We start from the raw sequence: 15,321 nt of genomic DNA on the forward strand, positions 1-15,321 counted from the left end.
CTCAGAGATACTTGCACTCTGATGGTAGAACCAGAATAGGAATTTAAATATAAATATTCTGCTTTGGAATCATAGAGCACGCTGGGTCCATCAGCGCCGGCTAAATTTAATAACAGTGGCTAACAGACTTCATAAGGTAGGAAAAGGAAGGACAATGTATGCCTCAAAACATCAATCTCTTATGAAATGTATGTGTTCATAAGTATTTATTCCTATTGCTTTTCTTGATAACTGAAACTTTATAAAAATTCTGTGTATACTGAAATGGAATCAGGTTAAAATACTTCCTTTATGGTGCTTAAGCCTGCCAGGGAACCCAAGGTTGTAAAGCTCCTGAGAAGAAAATGTTACCATACTAGCAATAAAGACTTACTGGAAGTAAGAAGACTATTCCTTCCAGCCTGCCCATGTCCTAACCCCACAGGACATTTTACAACAGATTTTAATATATTTTTACAGTAGGGTCTTTTGACTTATAAGCAATCATGATCATAGTGACAAATTAAATCCCAATCTTGGTGGCCATTTTTGCCTATTGTCCAGTTTTCTACCTGCAAAATAAGATCTTCAGTCAACATTACACATAAAAAAGGGGGAAAAGAAAAATAAATCAAACATATTCCCTAACGCTCCTCTTGTTTTTCTGGTTCTGTTTTAAATTTAAATTCACCTCCTTCGTTACAATTTCTACACTATACCAATACGGAGCGTCTGGCTACAACAAGGCAGAACCTTAAAAATAACAGCGTGGAGTATCTTTGGACTATGTAAGAATATCATATTCTATATGATATATATCATATTGCCATTTTGTTTTGCTTTTTCAGTTGATGAGTATGCCCACTTTCTGTACCTATCCTTACATTACATCCAACTATAAAAATACAGGTCCAACCCTGCTGGCACCCAACGGCTCGTATAACCAGCATCCCTTTCAGACTCTATACTACCACACTACAGTTGGTTGGATATTGTTTGGTTATTATTTGTAATACTGCCCAGCTCAGATCCCATGTGAAGTCTCTCCGCTAAAAGCCACAGAGAAACCACCCAACAGTAGCTACTAAGAGCTAACAACTTTGGAAGAACTAAAAGTTTCGAATAAGCCACTATGTGTTTGCTCTAAGGTCTTTCTTTCTCTTCGGCACATTTCAAGCATGGCTTTGTTAGTCCTTCACACAATAAAAGATAGATAATTTAACGGACAATTTCAATGCGACAGAATTTTTTTTTCCTGTTTTCTGCCATTCACCCTTATTGCCTCCTTTCTGCGTGCATCAGTGTTAAGCAACAACAGAAGTCTCTCCACTTTCAATAAGAATATCAGCACAATTATTTCACAACTAAAATCAAGCAGCAATGTTAAAGTCTCATTATAACTATGCATGTCTAGAGAGATGATGACTAAGGCACCCAAACGTCACAGCAGATTGTTGAAAAGCTGCATACAAGGAGTACAAGAGAATTTCTGGGTGTTGCACATCCTTCCTTGGGTCTTGAGATGGGTCTTATACATCAGGGAGTCAATCTGCCTCAAAGATGCCATTACACATGGTGAAAACTGCACGTGAAAAGGCTGGAGAAGGCTGGTGTGGGGAGGAGCCTCGCAGCACATAAAGGCTCCTTTTACGTTACTGAGTTGTAAGGTTGAGGCGAGACGTATGTACAAAGGTAACGAGGTTGCTGCTTCTCTACTGATGGCTGCCATCTCTTCCGATAAGCCAGCAGACCACATGCTTAGCCGTTTCATAACCCAATTAAAACAAAAAAATCCAGCTGAGCTTACTTTGAACCATGAGTTTAAATTTTGAACAGTAGATGTCCATAAACTCAAAGCATTTTGACAAAAGCCAAGCCACCCAGAAAAACAAATGCAGTGATGCTAGATGACTACAAGATTACTGAATGGTGATAACAGCCGGCTGTAACGGGACTAGCAAGACAACCTCTTCCTGGCCCAAATATAACCAGAGGAACACATCTTGCTTTGGTCTGCAGAAACAGCAGTAGAATAAAATGGAACAAAATCAGAAACCGGGAACATAAGAAAAAGCTCTGAAGTTGCAAACAAAGTATCACACTAAAAAACAGACCAAGTTTTTGAGCATCAAGGTAGCGTATCTCACACCATGCCAAGCTCTATGATTTCAGAGGTCAACATTTGCAAATGCTTGGAAAACTCAGACTCCGTGCCTATGATTTGAGAAATTAAGAGAGCAGGGATGTAAGACAATGTCTGTGATACATAATGGGAAAATAGCTCCAGTTCAAACTCTGAACACTCATTATCACTGCCAAGGGTTTGAAAAGAAGGCAAGTATCAAGCAGGGAAAAGGTAATGGCAGAATGCATTCATCCTGGTTACTTGTCCATACTTTTACAACCAACCATTTCCAAAAGAGAAGGGGCTCGGAGAGAATTAAATCCTAAAGAGCAGTGATTTAAGAACAAGATGTATCTCGTTAACCCAGTCCTTTACAAAGCGCACAGGCATGCAATTATCATTTACTTATTTTTGGCACACTGTCTGTACTTGACAAGGACTTTAACAGTTTATTCCAGATCGCATTAACAAGGACCTTCCCGGTTTCTCTTGGAGCATGGAGCAGGGCTTGCTGCCAAGATGAGAAGGATGCCTGATGCATGATTACCTGCCTTTACAAAGTGGTCTGCAGCACAGATACAAACTAGGAAGGAACAACTTCAATATCTACTTTAAAGTTATGGCCCTGTTTTAGAACCAGAGCAGATATTGACTATTTATTGCTATACAGACTAATAAACTTTATCAGCTGAAAAGCACTGGTGTGGGTTTTATTGCCCATATTTGCAGGGCACCGTCACAAAATGATCATTGTGTTTTGTCTGATTTAACAAATAGATCCTTTGCCAAATATGCAGGAAGAAGTAAAGCAAGTTGAAAATCCAGTCTGCATAGTACTTGAGAACTACCACTCAGTGCATTTTTATAATAACGGGATACATGACTAAAAAAAGCATAATTCACACAAATCCCTGAAAACCTTCCAGTCTGAAGGCAGGTACTGTTCTGTTCAGAGTTTCTCAGAGAAACTAATATTTTTTGTGCATTCAGAACAGATTCAAGTATAAAGCAAATAAGGTTTATTCTGGGATTATTTAGTTATTCAGTTATCATTTCAGCTATTTAGTTCATCAGTATCTATTAAGGCATATAAAATTCAAGTTTCTCTACTCCTGAATTTCAGCAAAGATGAGTTTCAAGAGAAGTCTTTATATTTACCTGATGATCCTCTGAGCAGCATACTGATGAAGTGAGCGGAACTGTGCTGACATATTTGCTAAGGCTGCCAGACAATTTGTATGAAGGTATTTGTCCTGTCAGAAAGGAGAGGAAAGAAAAAAACCCCACATCAAACTGTCCTTTTGGTATATACTGACACCTATTGCAGGAATCATTCAAAAGACTGAGTAATATATGTTGCTTTAAAGGACACTGTCAAAAGCATACAGCAGAAATGCAAAGTGTATATAGTTGGTCATATTTTAAATATGTTTTCTTAAAATATAAGGCTTATAAAAGAGTGATTGTTTCACACAGATTTCAGAGTGTATATGTATACAGACATATGTATATGTGTATGTCTTCATATCTTTAGTAATGTTGATTCACAATGATATCATAGATGTAACAAATACTGAAAGACATTCTCCTCTCTCTCCTTTTTGTAGTCTTAATCCTAAAATTTTCTGCTTCATAACTCATCTCCCTATTAACTCTTTCAAAGCATTCTATATGTCCCACAACTATAACCGTACGATACTTCAGAGGTCTGGTCCCCTTGCTAGCATCCCTGAAACCATTTGAGCAGAGATAAGCATTTAAATGATGGCCCTATTGAAGTCAAAGGTTTTCACAGAACCAGATGTGTCCACTCATCCAATCCAATAGGGATTTATTTCCCTATTCAAGTCTAAAATATGCATTTACATAACATAACAGATTCCAAACCCTACAAATATATGCCAAGAATGTCCTCGTTTCTTCCAATTCTTCTGATCATAAAAGTGAAATCCTTAAGTTTTCCAATTTAAAATGTATTTAAATATTTTTTTCTACTTTTTCATGTAAAAACTTCTGTGCCTTTAATTGTTGAAAGTATTCAAAAGTGCATGAAACCATGCTTATATGTTTGAGATAAGGTATAGAATCAAATACTTGACAAATGCACAAAATCTGATACGAGGCTATAAAGTTGAAGCGGTTTTGCTTTGCTAAAGCTCAGAAAGGTTTTATGGCCCGGTCGCTGTCTTAATTCATAAAAACACTAACAATAAATAGAGCTGAAATTCCCACTTCTGAGTAACCGAATAGAGACAAGCAACCTATAAGGAATCATTTCTACTCATCAGCCTAAGGAACTTTTCCTTCTCATCTGAAGATGAGCAGTTCAGTGCCTGGATCACAGACTTTAGAGAAACCTACTCAATGAATTGAACGATAATACAGAGATGGTGTTACTAGTTCAGAACCACTTAATACTGTGCTTAGTTAATACGGCTGATCTTCCCATTCCTTCCCTCCTGTAAATTCAGATGCCAACTGGTTGCAACAGAATGAAGAAAAAATCCCACACCCTGTTTGAAATTGAATTAATGCTGTCGGAGTTAGAAATCCACACTACGTGCAGAAATGCTACACGTAACTCTTACCCTTGTCCGTGTCATGTTGTACTGGATGGTTCTTATCACAACTAGTATCAGGAGACTCCCAAGTGAGATCTCTGTTAAGACACGCTCAGCATACCAAGTGATATTTTTCAGTATCTGAAAAAAAAACACAAACAACAAAGTTCTTCAGCACCTAGGTCTGAATAAGAATGTAAAAAGTTGTCTGGACTCTCACATTCCTTAAGATAGGTAAATTAGCTTCCAGCCTCTAATGTGACCAAAACCAATTGGATTCTAAAGCAAGAAGATTAAAAAAGAAAAAAAAAAAAAAAGAAAAAAAAAAAGAGACAGATCTCTGCAGTATTATCACCCCGTAGATCTCATCAACTTTATCATAAGTCATGTGGAAACACACTAAGTGTAGAAAGATGATTAAATGTGGCAATTCCCTAATTTCTATGCCCTGTGCCACCACATTCCTATATTCTTTTTGATCCTACCCTATACACTTTATAAAGTCTCCAATTCCACCCTAGCCACCTGAATAATGTTGCCAATTCCTCCCCATTTTCCCTCATTACAAGTTGGGCAAGAGGCAGCACGTACGAGCTCTGGCTGATCGGCAAGAGCGCACATGCTGAAGGACGCAGGGCAGATCAACAGGTTAACTGTTGACTTCACACTGAAGCCTTTCTCTTGCCGGAGGTGAGGTCTCTTCCCCTAATAGGTTAGAGAAAGTCATCAGCTAGATTAAGAGCTTCCTATCTTTCAGTGCTCTCCACTATCAGGGTGGATGAAGTTTACCACCATTTCGGACTTTATTGCAGAAGGAGAATCAATCCACTCTTTCCTCTTCCTCAGTCGACCAACCTAGAGTGGTATAGCAAACACATGCACAAATCCCCCCTGCCTTAAAGGACTGGTAGAAATTAGTCAAAAGGAACTGCCCAAGAACCATGAAGATCCTCTATATAACTGATATATTAAGTATGTTTCATTGAAACTTCATGCTCAGATGTCTTAAAAAAAAAATCCAAACCCCACCAACCTCACCAATCAACTTCATTAGTTAACCTCTTCTCTTAAAAAGTTGAATGAAAACACACTTCTGACCATATCCCTTCTTCCCACCTCTCCTTTGGATGAATGAAAAGAATTGTCATCCTTCATTTTACATCATTTCTGCTTCTAGAATTCCCTCTTCCTCCCACTAACAAGCTCACTCAGCAAAACCTTTTCCTTCTTTAAGAGAGAAGATGGAGAAGTAGCAACCGATTTCCTATGAGGAGATATGGAGAGTTGGCCACTGAATGACTTGCAAAAGACAAAGGGAAAGGTAGCGCTGGGAACCACTTCAAGCTGCTGATGGTTTTATACTATTTACTCCTTCTAAGATATACACATTCGTATAAACTGTGATGGAAGGAATCAATTTTATTTGTGAAAAAGAAGGGGTACCTGAAAAGCGAAATTAAAATCATATATAGATTAATTTAGTGAAATTCTGAAATATTTAAAAAATAGTACTTTCAGAATGTAAAGCCTCATACAGCTACCTAAAAAAAAAAAAGGATAATCTACGCAATGATATCTACACAGACTTCTGAAGGAATGTAAAACTAAGTTCTGCAAAAACTGTCACAAAATCTGGGCCCAAAGTTTAGGCATCTCTCATTATGCAGTGTCACACCATAGCATCACCCCTTGGTTTGGTAGTGCAGGACTCTTCCTCTACAACTCAACACTGCCACAGAGAAATGATTCCACATCTGAAAGTAAGAACATTGCTTGTACTCAAACATTCAGGTAACCTGCAGAAATGGACAAGCAACATAGAGGTATTTAGATCTCGTTATTTATTTGTTAAAGGTGCAAAACACCACCTTGCCTCGTTAATGGTAATGGCAAAGAGTTACTGTGTTTCTCTGATAATCAGGTGTTTACTTTACAAACCATTGTATGTCATGTTTTTAAATTATGTAGTCACTTGGTTGCTAATCACTAAAAGAATACAGAACTGGAATCCAAAAAGGTCAGCCCAGATTTGTAGTTTCCATAATATTAAATCTGTCATTTGAAATGCTGTATTTTATATATTTAAGGGGATTAGTAATTATGGTCATCACACGGTTCAGCTGATCAAAGGCAGTATGTTAAAGCAATCTTTTTCTCTTTGCCTATATTTGAGAAAGAAACAGGAGACCAAGGGCTGTTTTACTAACACAGCTTCTTCCATTCAGCCCAGAGCCTGGATCTGTGCAAATCTTTCTGAATTATAGAATCAGAGTCATTTAGGTTGGAAAAGACCTTTAAGACCATGAAGTCCAACCGTTAACCCAACACTGCCACGTCCACCACTAAACCGTGTCCCTAAGCACCACATCTACACGTATTTTAAATGCCTCCAGGGATGGGGACTCCACCACTTCCCTGGGCAGCCTGGTCCAATGCTTGGCAACCCCTTCGGTGAAGAAATTTTTTCCTAATATCCCATCTAAACCTCCCCTGGCACAACTTGAGGCCATTCCCTCTCATCCTATCGCTTGTTACCTGACAGAAGAGACCAGCACCCACCTCGCTCCAACCTCCTTTCAGGTAGTTGTAGAGAGCGATAAGGTCTCCCCTCAGCCTCCTTTTCTCCAGGCTAAACAACCCCAGTTCCCTCAGCCGCTCCTCCTAAGACCTGTGCTCCAGACCCTTCACCAGCTCCGTTGCCCTTCTCTGGACACGCTCCAGCACCTCAAGGTCTGTCTTGCAGTGAGGGACCCAAAACTGAACACATTATTCGAGTTGTGGCCTCACCAGCGCCGAGTACAGGGCGATGATCACTGCCCTGCTCCTGCTGGCCACACTATTTCTGACACAAGCCAGGATGCTTTGCATACAGTGGAATATGAGCAGGCTATATAGGAGTCCTATAAGAATATTAACAGCACAGTTGTCATTGCAGATGACAACTTAATTTTCTCTCCAAAGAAATACGTTCTATTTAAAAACAAGAGTTGTATTATAAAAAGAACGCTTCAACTAGGAAGTTCTTATTCTCCCTTTCTAATTATCTTCCTGATCTTTGTTTCTCTTCCATCAGTCTGCTTTGGTATTGAATTTTCCCCAAGCTCCCCATAGTTGGGTATGGAGTATCACCAATATAATCAGCCAACAGACTGCTGTTGACCAGTCCTTCCGAATACAAGTTGCAGCAAGGCATTTTGATTACTTTACAGCACACCAATTGCTGAATTTCTTTTCTAGTCATCAGTCTTAATTTTTGTAGTAAGTTTAAGACGCATACGCAGAGCGCATGCCTCCCACAAAGCCTCATAAACTAAGCAAATGATTTATATTACGATCTGTGAAGCATCAAAGATCTTAAGTACTATACTGTTTTGAGGACCCAAGAGGCACTCAAATATCACAGTAATGCAAGTTGTATTAGTGTTGAGAACGGAGAGGTTAGACTATAATTGGTTTATGTCACCCACTCTGAAATACTCAAAAAGCCCTGTAACCTACATATAATTCTGCTTCGTTTCATCCATCAACTTTTACCCTTCAATCCCAAACACGTATGTCACAGGCTCTCTTTGCTTTAAGTGTTTCTTTTCTTTATCAGTTGGGATCAAGTTCTCCTTCCCTTCCACACATCATACTCCCACCTATGCCTTTAAAAGCATTTTTATCAGCTCCAACCCAAAGCAAAGTAAGACTATCCTATCAAATACACAGCACGATGACAACGAAGACCTTTGAGAAATGCATCCAACAGTTCCTCTCACAGCAAAATTTGCAGTCATGACAGACCTATACGTGATTAATCAGAAACATTCAAACCAGCAGAATTAAAAGGAAAAAATAATTTTTTTTTTTAAAGAAAGCATTCTCACAGGACTCCTCCTTTGGGGCAGAAAAGCAGTCACCACCTTCACATAACCGATTTTTCTCAGCTACCCCCAACTTGATGCCCCCTGTAAGTGCCCAGCTGCCCAGGCCACCCATCAAGGCACTTGCTTTTCGAGTACTCCACCGCAGATCACCCCAAGCTGAGCTCTGCAGTGGGTACCATGGCTTTTCCCAGCATTTGGAATAGGAGTATTGCTGGCAAAATCAGGGTATTATTTAACACAAGGCGCTGGGGGATATTATATTTCCCTTAGCACTGCGTAGGATCCTACCGTAAGTAATACTTAATAGTCAAGACATAATTACACATATATTTTATCAAAAACCTTAGTCGATAGATCCTAAAGCAAAACCCAAGTGGAAAAAAAAGAATCCTATGAAGCTTATTCTAAACAAGGGTAATACTTTATAAGTACTATCTTTAAAATGCCTTTTGGTTTTGGGGGTTTTTTTTAAACATTTTTTCACCTTCCAGGCTCTGCATATTCCACATGCACGTACATTTCTTTCATTTACCTCCCACCCTCATTCTCACCTTAACTCTGTGTCTCTTGAAGCTCTTTGACAGTACAAGAGACATTTGAAATAGCATCTTAATTAGGATTCATCAAACTCTCTCCTCCCTCACTTTATTCCTAGCATACCCAAAAGCCTCTCTTTCTTGAAGTATTTCAGAGAAGACTGCATTTGCCTATGCTGAAAGATCCTGGTGGGTTTTTTTTATGAACCTCCTAAAAAGCAGGAACCTCCTAAAAGGATTCTTACCCATTTATGCTTTGAAAATCATGCACACAAAGGCCTATGCAACAAGAGGTACATCCCAAATATCGTTACAGACTAGATACACTAAAATGAAAAAAGATATAGCCACTGAAGACATTCAGGAGGCTCAGGAAATTAATGTTAGTAGGAAAGCTGATGCAGTTTGAGATATAGAAGTCATTTCTGTACCATATATGAAGAAACAAAATAAAAGTTCAGACCATTAAAATTAAAAAAGTTTCTCTGTTATCACATGCTACCTAGTACCTGACTTTTTGTCAGCACTGTCCCATTTCCCACAAGGGAGCTGAAGTGAAGCCAATAATTATAACCTATAGATAGGAAAACCACTGTTTAATAGTAGTGCAGTGCTGGCTAAGGTGACAAACATCCCCAGCAACAGGTTCAAGTGTGACAATTTCTGGTAAACACCTTTTGCTAAAAGGATAGAAAAATCAGAATATGGAAAAAAGAGAAGACTTGAGAGGTATTTAAGGGAAGAATGGTCAAGGCTGAGGAACAAATAGGAAACATGAAATCACTACAAGAAAGGTTTCCACATATAGCAGGCTATGAATGGATGCGGAAACAGGTATAATTTCTGGTTATAACAAGTCACTAATACTATTTTAAGAGAAAGTGATGATGGTATAAATGAAAGCAAGTCATCCAAGCAGTTTCAGTAAACAAGGACAACTAGTCAGGACGGACAACATAAATGATTAACAGGAGTAGCCTGAAAGACAAAGAAAAATCCACATGTATTTTCACAAAACAGGCGACTGAAAAGTTAAAAAGCTGTTAGTTGAGTAATTCATGGATTACACATACGAACTTCACTGCAAGAAGATACTCTGCTAGAGAACTTAATCATCCCAAGGCTGCTAAGCATAAACCTATGAACAGATATAGCAAGTTAATGGGTTACTTCACAGCTGCAAAATGCTAAAATAAGTGCAGACAGCCACTTTGGTTCCAACTAATTGCGATTTCTTAGAAACAGCTTATTTATGACTATGTGAATATATCTGTTTTCAAGACAAGATTTTATATAAAGAAATAAATGAACCACTTTGACAACGAAAAATATCTCAAGCTGCGCACTTGAACCTTCCAGAAGAAAAATATACTGTTATCTGAAGAATCAAATATGATCATTAAGTAATGGTTACACTCTGTAATACATAAATATAAGAGGGATAAGTTGTGGTTGCACCTTTCATTTCCTGACTTCTGAATGCTTAGATTACTGAAAATTTAACATACTCTTTAAAACAAAATATAACTATGAAAATGGGTAGTATAAAATACTGTTTGTTTTGACATGACGCACAATATAAATCCAAACCAATAGCACATAAAGGGACGTATTTCCAGATGCTTATTGAAAAGACATTTCACCCAACCTGCTCTAAAACGATACCCAAGGGTTGGGTTTTTTTTTTTCCCCTCTGAGACAAAATACACTTACCTGACAAAAAAAGATTAACTTGCTGATTAAATCTCTAATAAGCTATTTCTTATACTCTCTCATTTATGAGTGAAATAGCAAAGCAACTTCCTCCCACAAATGAAACGAGGCCCATGTTTCCTCCTACCCCCTTTGGTGCTATTTTGTGGGGCACATCCCTGTACCTTACCAACCACAGTGGAAGTTCCTCGATTTACACTCGATGATCTTAAAGGTCTTTCCCAACCTAAATGACTCTACGCGGCTTCCACCATTGCCAAGCCGCAACAGGAGCATCCCTGGGAGCACAGTCCCATCCCACAGGAGCTGGAAGCAGCACCTACGCAAGCTTCAGCTCGTCCCTGTGTATGTCAACTGATACATGACCCCTGGACAGGGGAGGATGCAAACAGCCCAGCTGGCTCTGGGAGCAGCAAAATGAGAATATGCAATCACCACAGACATCAGGCCACCTCCGGCTACGTATCTGCTCTGCAGATGGAAACAGACTGCTCCTCTTCCCCCCGAGATTTATAATTTGGTCAAATTTAGTCAGATTATCAGCAGCACAGCCCTAGCACAAAGGCCACCTGCCAAATTTCAAATTCCTAATGCAAAACATGAAGTTACCAGAGCTTGTTAAAGAACATGTTGACAGTTGTAACCATGGACAAGACATGCTCATCCCTAGTCTCACTCCAGAAACGGCCAATGCTGTTTTTAAAGTTTCAGTGAGAACCAGCCCCAGAAAATTACATTCACTGAGACAACTATGCCTTAGAATAGTCCACTACTCTTAAAAAAAAAAAAAAAAATTCAAAGTTAAAAAGTTACATACCAGTCCCTGTCACCTCTACTCTCCTCTCCCCCTTACTGAAGAAAGCAACCATAGCAGGCAGGCAATGAAATGCCTATTTAAAAAACAGCAACAGCAACCACCACCATCCCTCACCTGGTTTTGGGTTTCAGAAGCATGAAACATGAAAGTACCTTAAATTTCAAAATCATCTACCTGAAATCAGTGCCACAATTTGAACAATCTCATTGGTTTGCAGATAATATTAAAAAGGGGAAAAAAGAAAAACAAAAAGCTCAGACCTGGGATGGTCTTGCAAGAATAATTAAAAAAAAATTTTTTTTTAAAGGTTTTGATTAATTACTCTTTTTAGCACCAGGCTCCTGGACACCTACAACTCAGGGTGCAAGACCTGCAGTTGCAAAGAACAGGAACTCGGTTCTATATATACCGAGCACCGAAATTCTCGGTTTCCCATAACTTTGTTTGCGAGATATTTCTTAACACATTAAAAATAAACACAGTTAAATTGTGATTTTACAGTCTATCGCTATTTACTACAGCATGAAGTACTACGATAGTACTATAGGTTACTGCTACATAAAGTATTATATGATGTTATTTTGACATCTGGTGTAATTTTATTTATGGTTTCATAAATCAGAGAAGAAAAATCACCAATACTTGTCCCCTTTAGGGAATTCTTGCATTTACTCGTTTACTCTGTTGTTATTATTATTATTAGTGAAAGAAATGGAGCTCTATGTGGTTACAGGGACCTAACTGCATTTAGCCAATTGCAGGAACAGGACCTATGGTTTTGATCATATTTTCCAGGCAGTTAAGACCACATTCATTTTAAACAAAAAACACTTCAGCAGTCAAAAAGAGTTTCTGTGGTTTCCTGAGCTCTTTACCAGTCGGTATAATCACAAGATTTATAAAACTGTGCTTACTAAAATTAATCTTAAAAATCAATAAATAAATGTGGGTTAAATACCACAAAGGAAAATAGCCCATAAATGGACTGTACAGTCATGCTTCTTATAAGAACAGTACACGGGATACACAGCAGCAGAGAGAAAAACAGGTTGATCTAAAATACATCAAATCTTTTTTTCTTCATACTTTACCCAAGTGATGGGGAAAAAAAATAATCCTGCTGCAATTGCTAAAATTTGATAAATACTTGCAGAGAATAAGAGTTTCGTTCCAGTTGTGTAACTGACACTAAATGTTCACATTTTACAGAAATACCTATACAGCTTTCCCAACTCCCTTCATTTTGCTGCCCTGTAATACCCTCTCAGCCTTTAGGAGATGTGGAGTTATTATTTAAGAAAGTATGAGACTAATTTCTTGGTTTATACTGTACTTTTTTAATAGTAACTTGGTCATTCGTACCTGGAAACACCCACTTAAAAAACTGAGTGAGGTTAAGGGTGAGGGGAAGTGATTTATCAATATGGTTTTGAATCCTTTTTCCACAAAGTGGGGCACTAACTACACTTATTCCCCATCACGGGATCTGTAGGAACCCCCTACCCATATATCCATTCCCCAACAGTTCACAAGCTAAGATGTGATGCTCACATTTGTTTTCTGATATCCACATCCCTCTGTAAAGTTCAGGAATGGCATAAGTCACGTAGATCAAGAAGGTAACTTTATTTTTTTGAAGTATAACATAATGTGTTTTTTCTATAAATAAGGAATCCTTTCTACAAGGAACATGTAAGAGTTGCTATCACAGTCATCGACTCTTGTCTATATCATAGTTTATTTAGGTGACTTCGGAGTGCGCAGTTTAAGATTTGAACAAGAGGAGACCTCTTCTTTCTCCTTCACTGCATCCAGTCCATCCACATGACACCAAGATTAAGAGCATGGGGCAAGAAAAAGCCTTCCAATTCAGTAAGAAAAGCACAGCAAGGGTGGAAAAGCAATCTGCTCTCTCCTTTGGCATGAAACATGCCCTGTCCATCAGAGAATGGAGAAAAGGGAAGAGAAAGAGTAGTAAGGAACAGAGGAGGACAGGAGGAAGGGTTAAGGTTATTCCACATCTATCCTCTGCGGTGTCATAACACTCCATTGGTTTTTGATGGTAAAAGTTTCCACTTTCACAGCTTTTTCTGCAGGAGGGCCGACAGGAGAAGTTGACATAGACAGGCCTGTAGGCTCAGGCATTTTACAGCCACCTCATTATCTAGCTGAGAAGCAAAACCAGCAAAACTCTGGCCACATAACGTCCTGAATGAATGGATGCTTCACACCAGACACTATGGAGTGGGAAAACGCAACCACAGAGTAAAAGCAGCAGTTAGTGAAAGTCTGAATTAAAATCAAAGATTAAATTGAGAAGATGATGGAAGAAACAAAGGCAGGACTGAGAAAATCAGTGCAGGGTAAAAGGAACAAGGTGGGGTTTGGGTTTGTTTTTATTAAAATGGAGGCAGTAAACTAATATCCACATTGCACAGAAAACACTACAACTATATTGGCAGGGTTAGCTGCAAAGGCAAGAATAAACCGGACAAGAAAACTTGATTTATGTTTTCATTCCACAGCTGGATCCTCATGAACAATTTTAGGGAAATCTTCCACTTTTACTTATCCAGTAAGGAATTTATTGAAAGACCATGTGTAAAGTCTTTAAAATGAATGAAGAATGACGGGGAAAGAGACTGAGGCAGGAGTGAAACCTTGTCTGCTGTACTCTAACCCGCAACAAGCTCAGTTTAGGAGAGAAGTTAAATGACTTAGTGATATGGAACCCCAAAATACACATCACACATGTACATGCACATGCGTATGTATAGGTTCAAGGCACACGAAGATGAGGCAGAAGAAAGCTTCAGGAAAATGTTGTTTCAGTCAACTGCATGGTTACTATAGGTGCTCCTCCTAAAAGCTGCTTCCTAAAAGGTACTCCCAGGAAATTGCATATAAACATCATCTCTTCTTGCTTTCTACATAGACAGCTATAGGAAATAATCTAAAATTTCAGAGAATAAATACTGTAAGTCTCTACTGCTTGGCACCAAGAAAAAAATGCCAGTTCCCTCCAAAACAGGCTGGAAATTTACCTGGGAGAAGAGCTCTGTTTAGATACCTTGAAACTTGCTTCCAGCTTTTTGCATTTCATTAATTTCACATAACCCCAAATGAGAGTTTCCATGTCCCAGACAAAAAATTAAATCAAATCAGTGCAGACATCTTCTGCGTTATCGTAGCTTTAGAAGCTAGGAAACTAGAACATAATTATCCAAGGTATTCTCCAGCACAGATGGTCAAGGCCCATCAAAGCTAGTCAAAATTTGGATCATATTATACGGACAACATAAAATAGATATTAATCTAGCAGAAAGACAGAAAAAGAAATGCCAAGTAAGGAAGTAATATTCAGCCTGGAAAAAAACCCCTCCAACTAAAAGCTCCTCTCAGCTGCATCAAACTGGTTAAGCGAAGTTTTTCAAGAGAAATAAAAAAGGTTTTCTGTTTTTCTCTCTCTTCTAGCCCCACCACTTCCATGGCAAACACTCAGCATCTTTGAGGCAGCCTGCCTGGCTATTACTACATTAATTTGTAACAGGAAGCACCAAAAAAAGACAGAAAAAGAGGTATATGCAGCATCTCCTCTACAAGAGCGAGCGCATTTGTTCACTCAGGAAATCTTTGAAATTACTCTTCTAACTTCAGGCTACTAGTCCTTACAAAAGAAATACGTATACGCCATCAAATTTGGACAAACACAGCCTCTGCT

General features: G+C 38.7%; 1 protein-coding gene across 4 annotated transcripts in view; it reads right to left on the reverse strand.

The window, feature by feature from the left end:
• Positions 1-15,321, reverse strand: part of DYM (dymeclin) — a 221,720-nt gene that overhangs the window by 110,808 nt on the left and 95,591 nt on the right. For all 4 annotated transcript variants that reach the window (XM_052775920.1, XM_052775917.1, XM_052775919.1 and 1 more), the window contains 2 exons: positions 4,693-4,806; positions 3,263-3,357 (listed from right to left, as the gene is read on the reverse strand). In XM_052775920.1, the coding sequence (XP_052631880.1) occupies positions 3,263-3,357; positions 4,693-4,806 (209 nt within the window). The remainder of the gene's footprint in view (positions 1-3,262; positions 3,358-4,692; positions 4,807-15,321) is intronic.

This window comes from Harpia harpyja, chromosome Z, assembly GCF_026419915.1.
Source record: "Harpia harpyja isolate bHarHar1 chromosome Z, bHarHar1 primary haplotype, whole genome shotgun sequence".
Lineage (NCBI taxonomy): Eukaryota > Metazoa > Chordata > Aves > Accipitriformes > Accipitridae > Harpia > Harpia harpyja.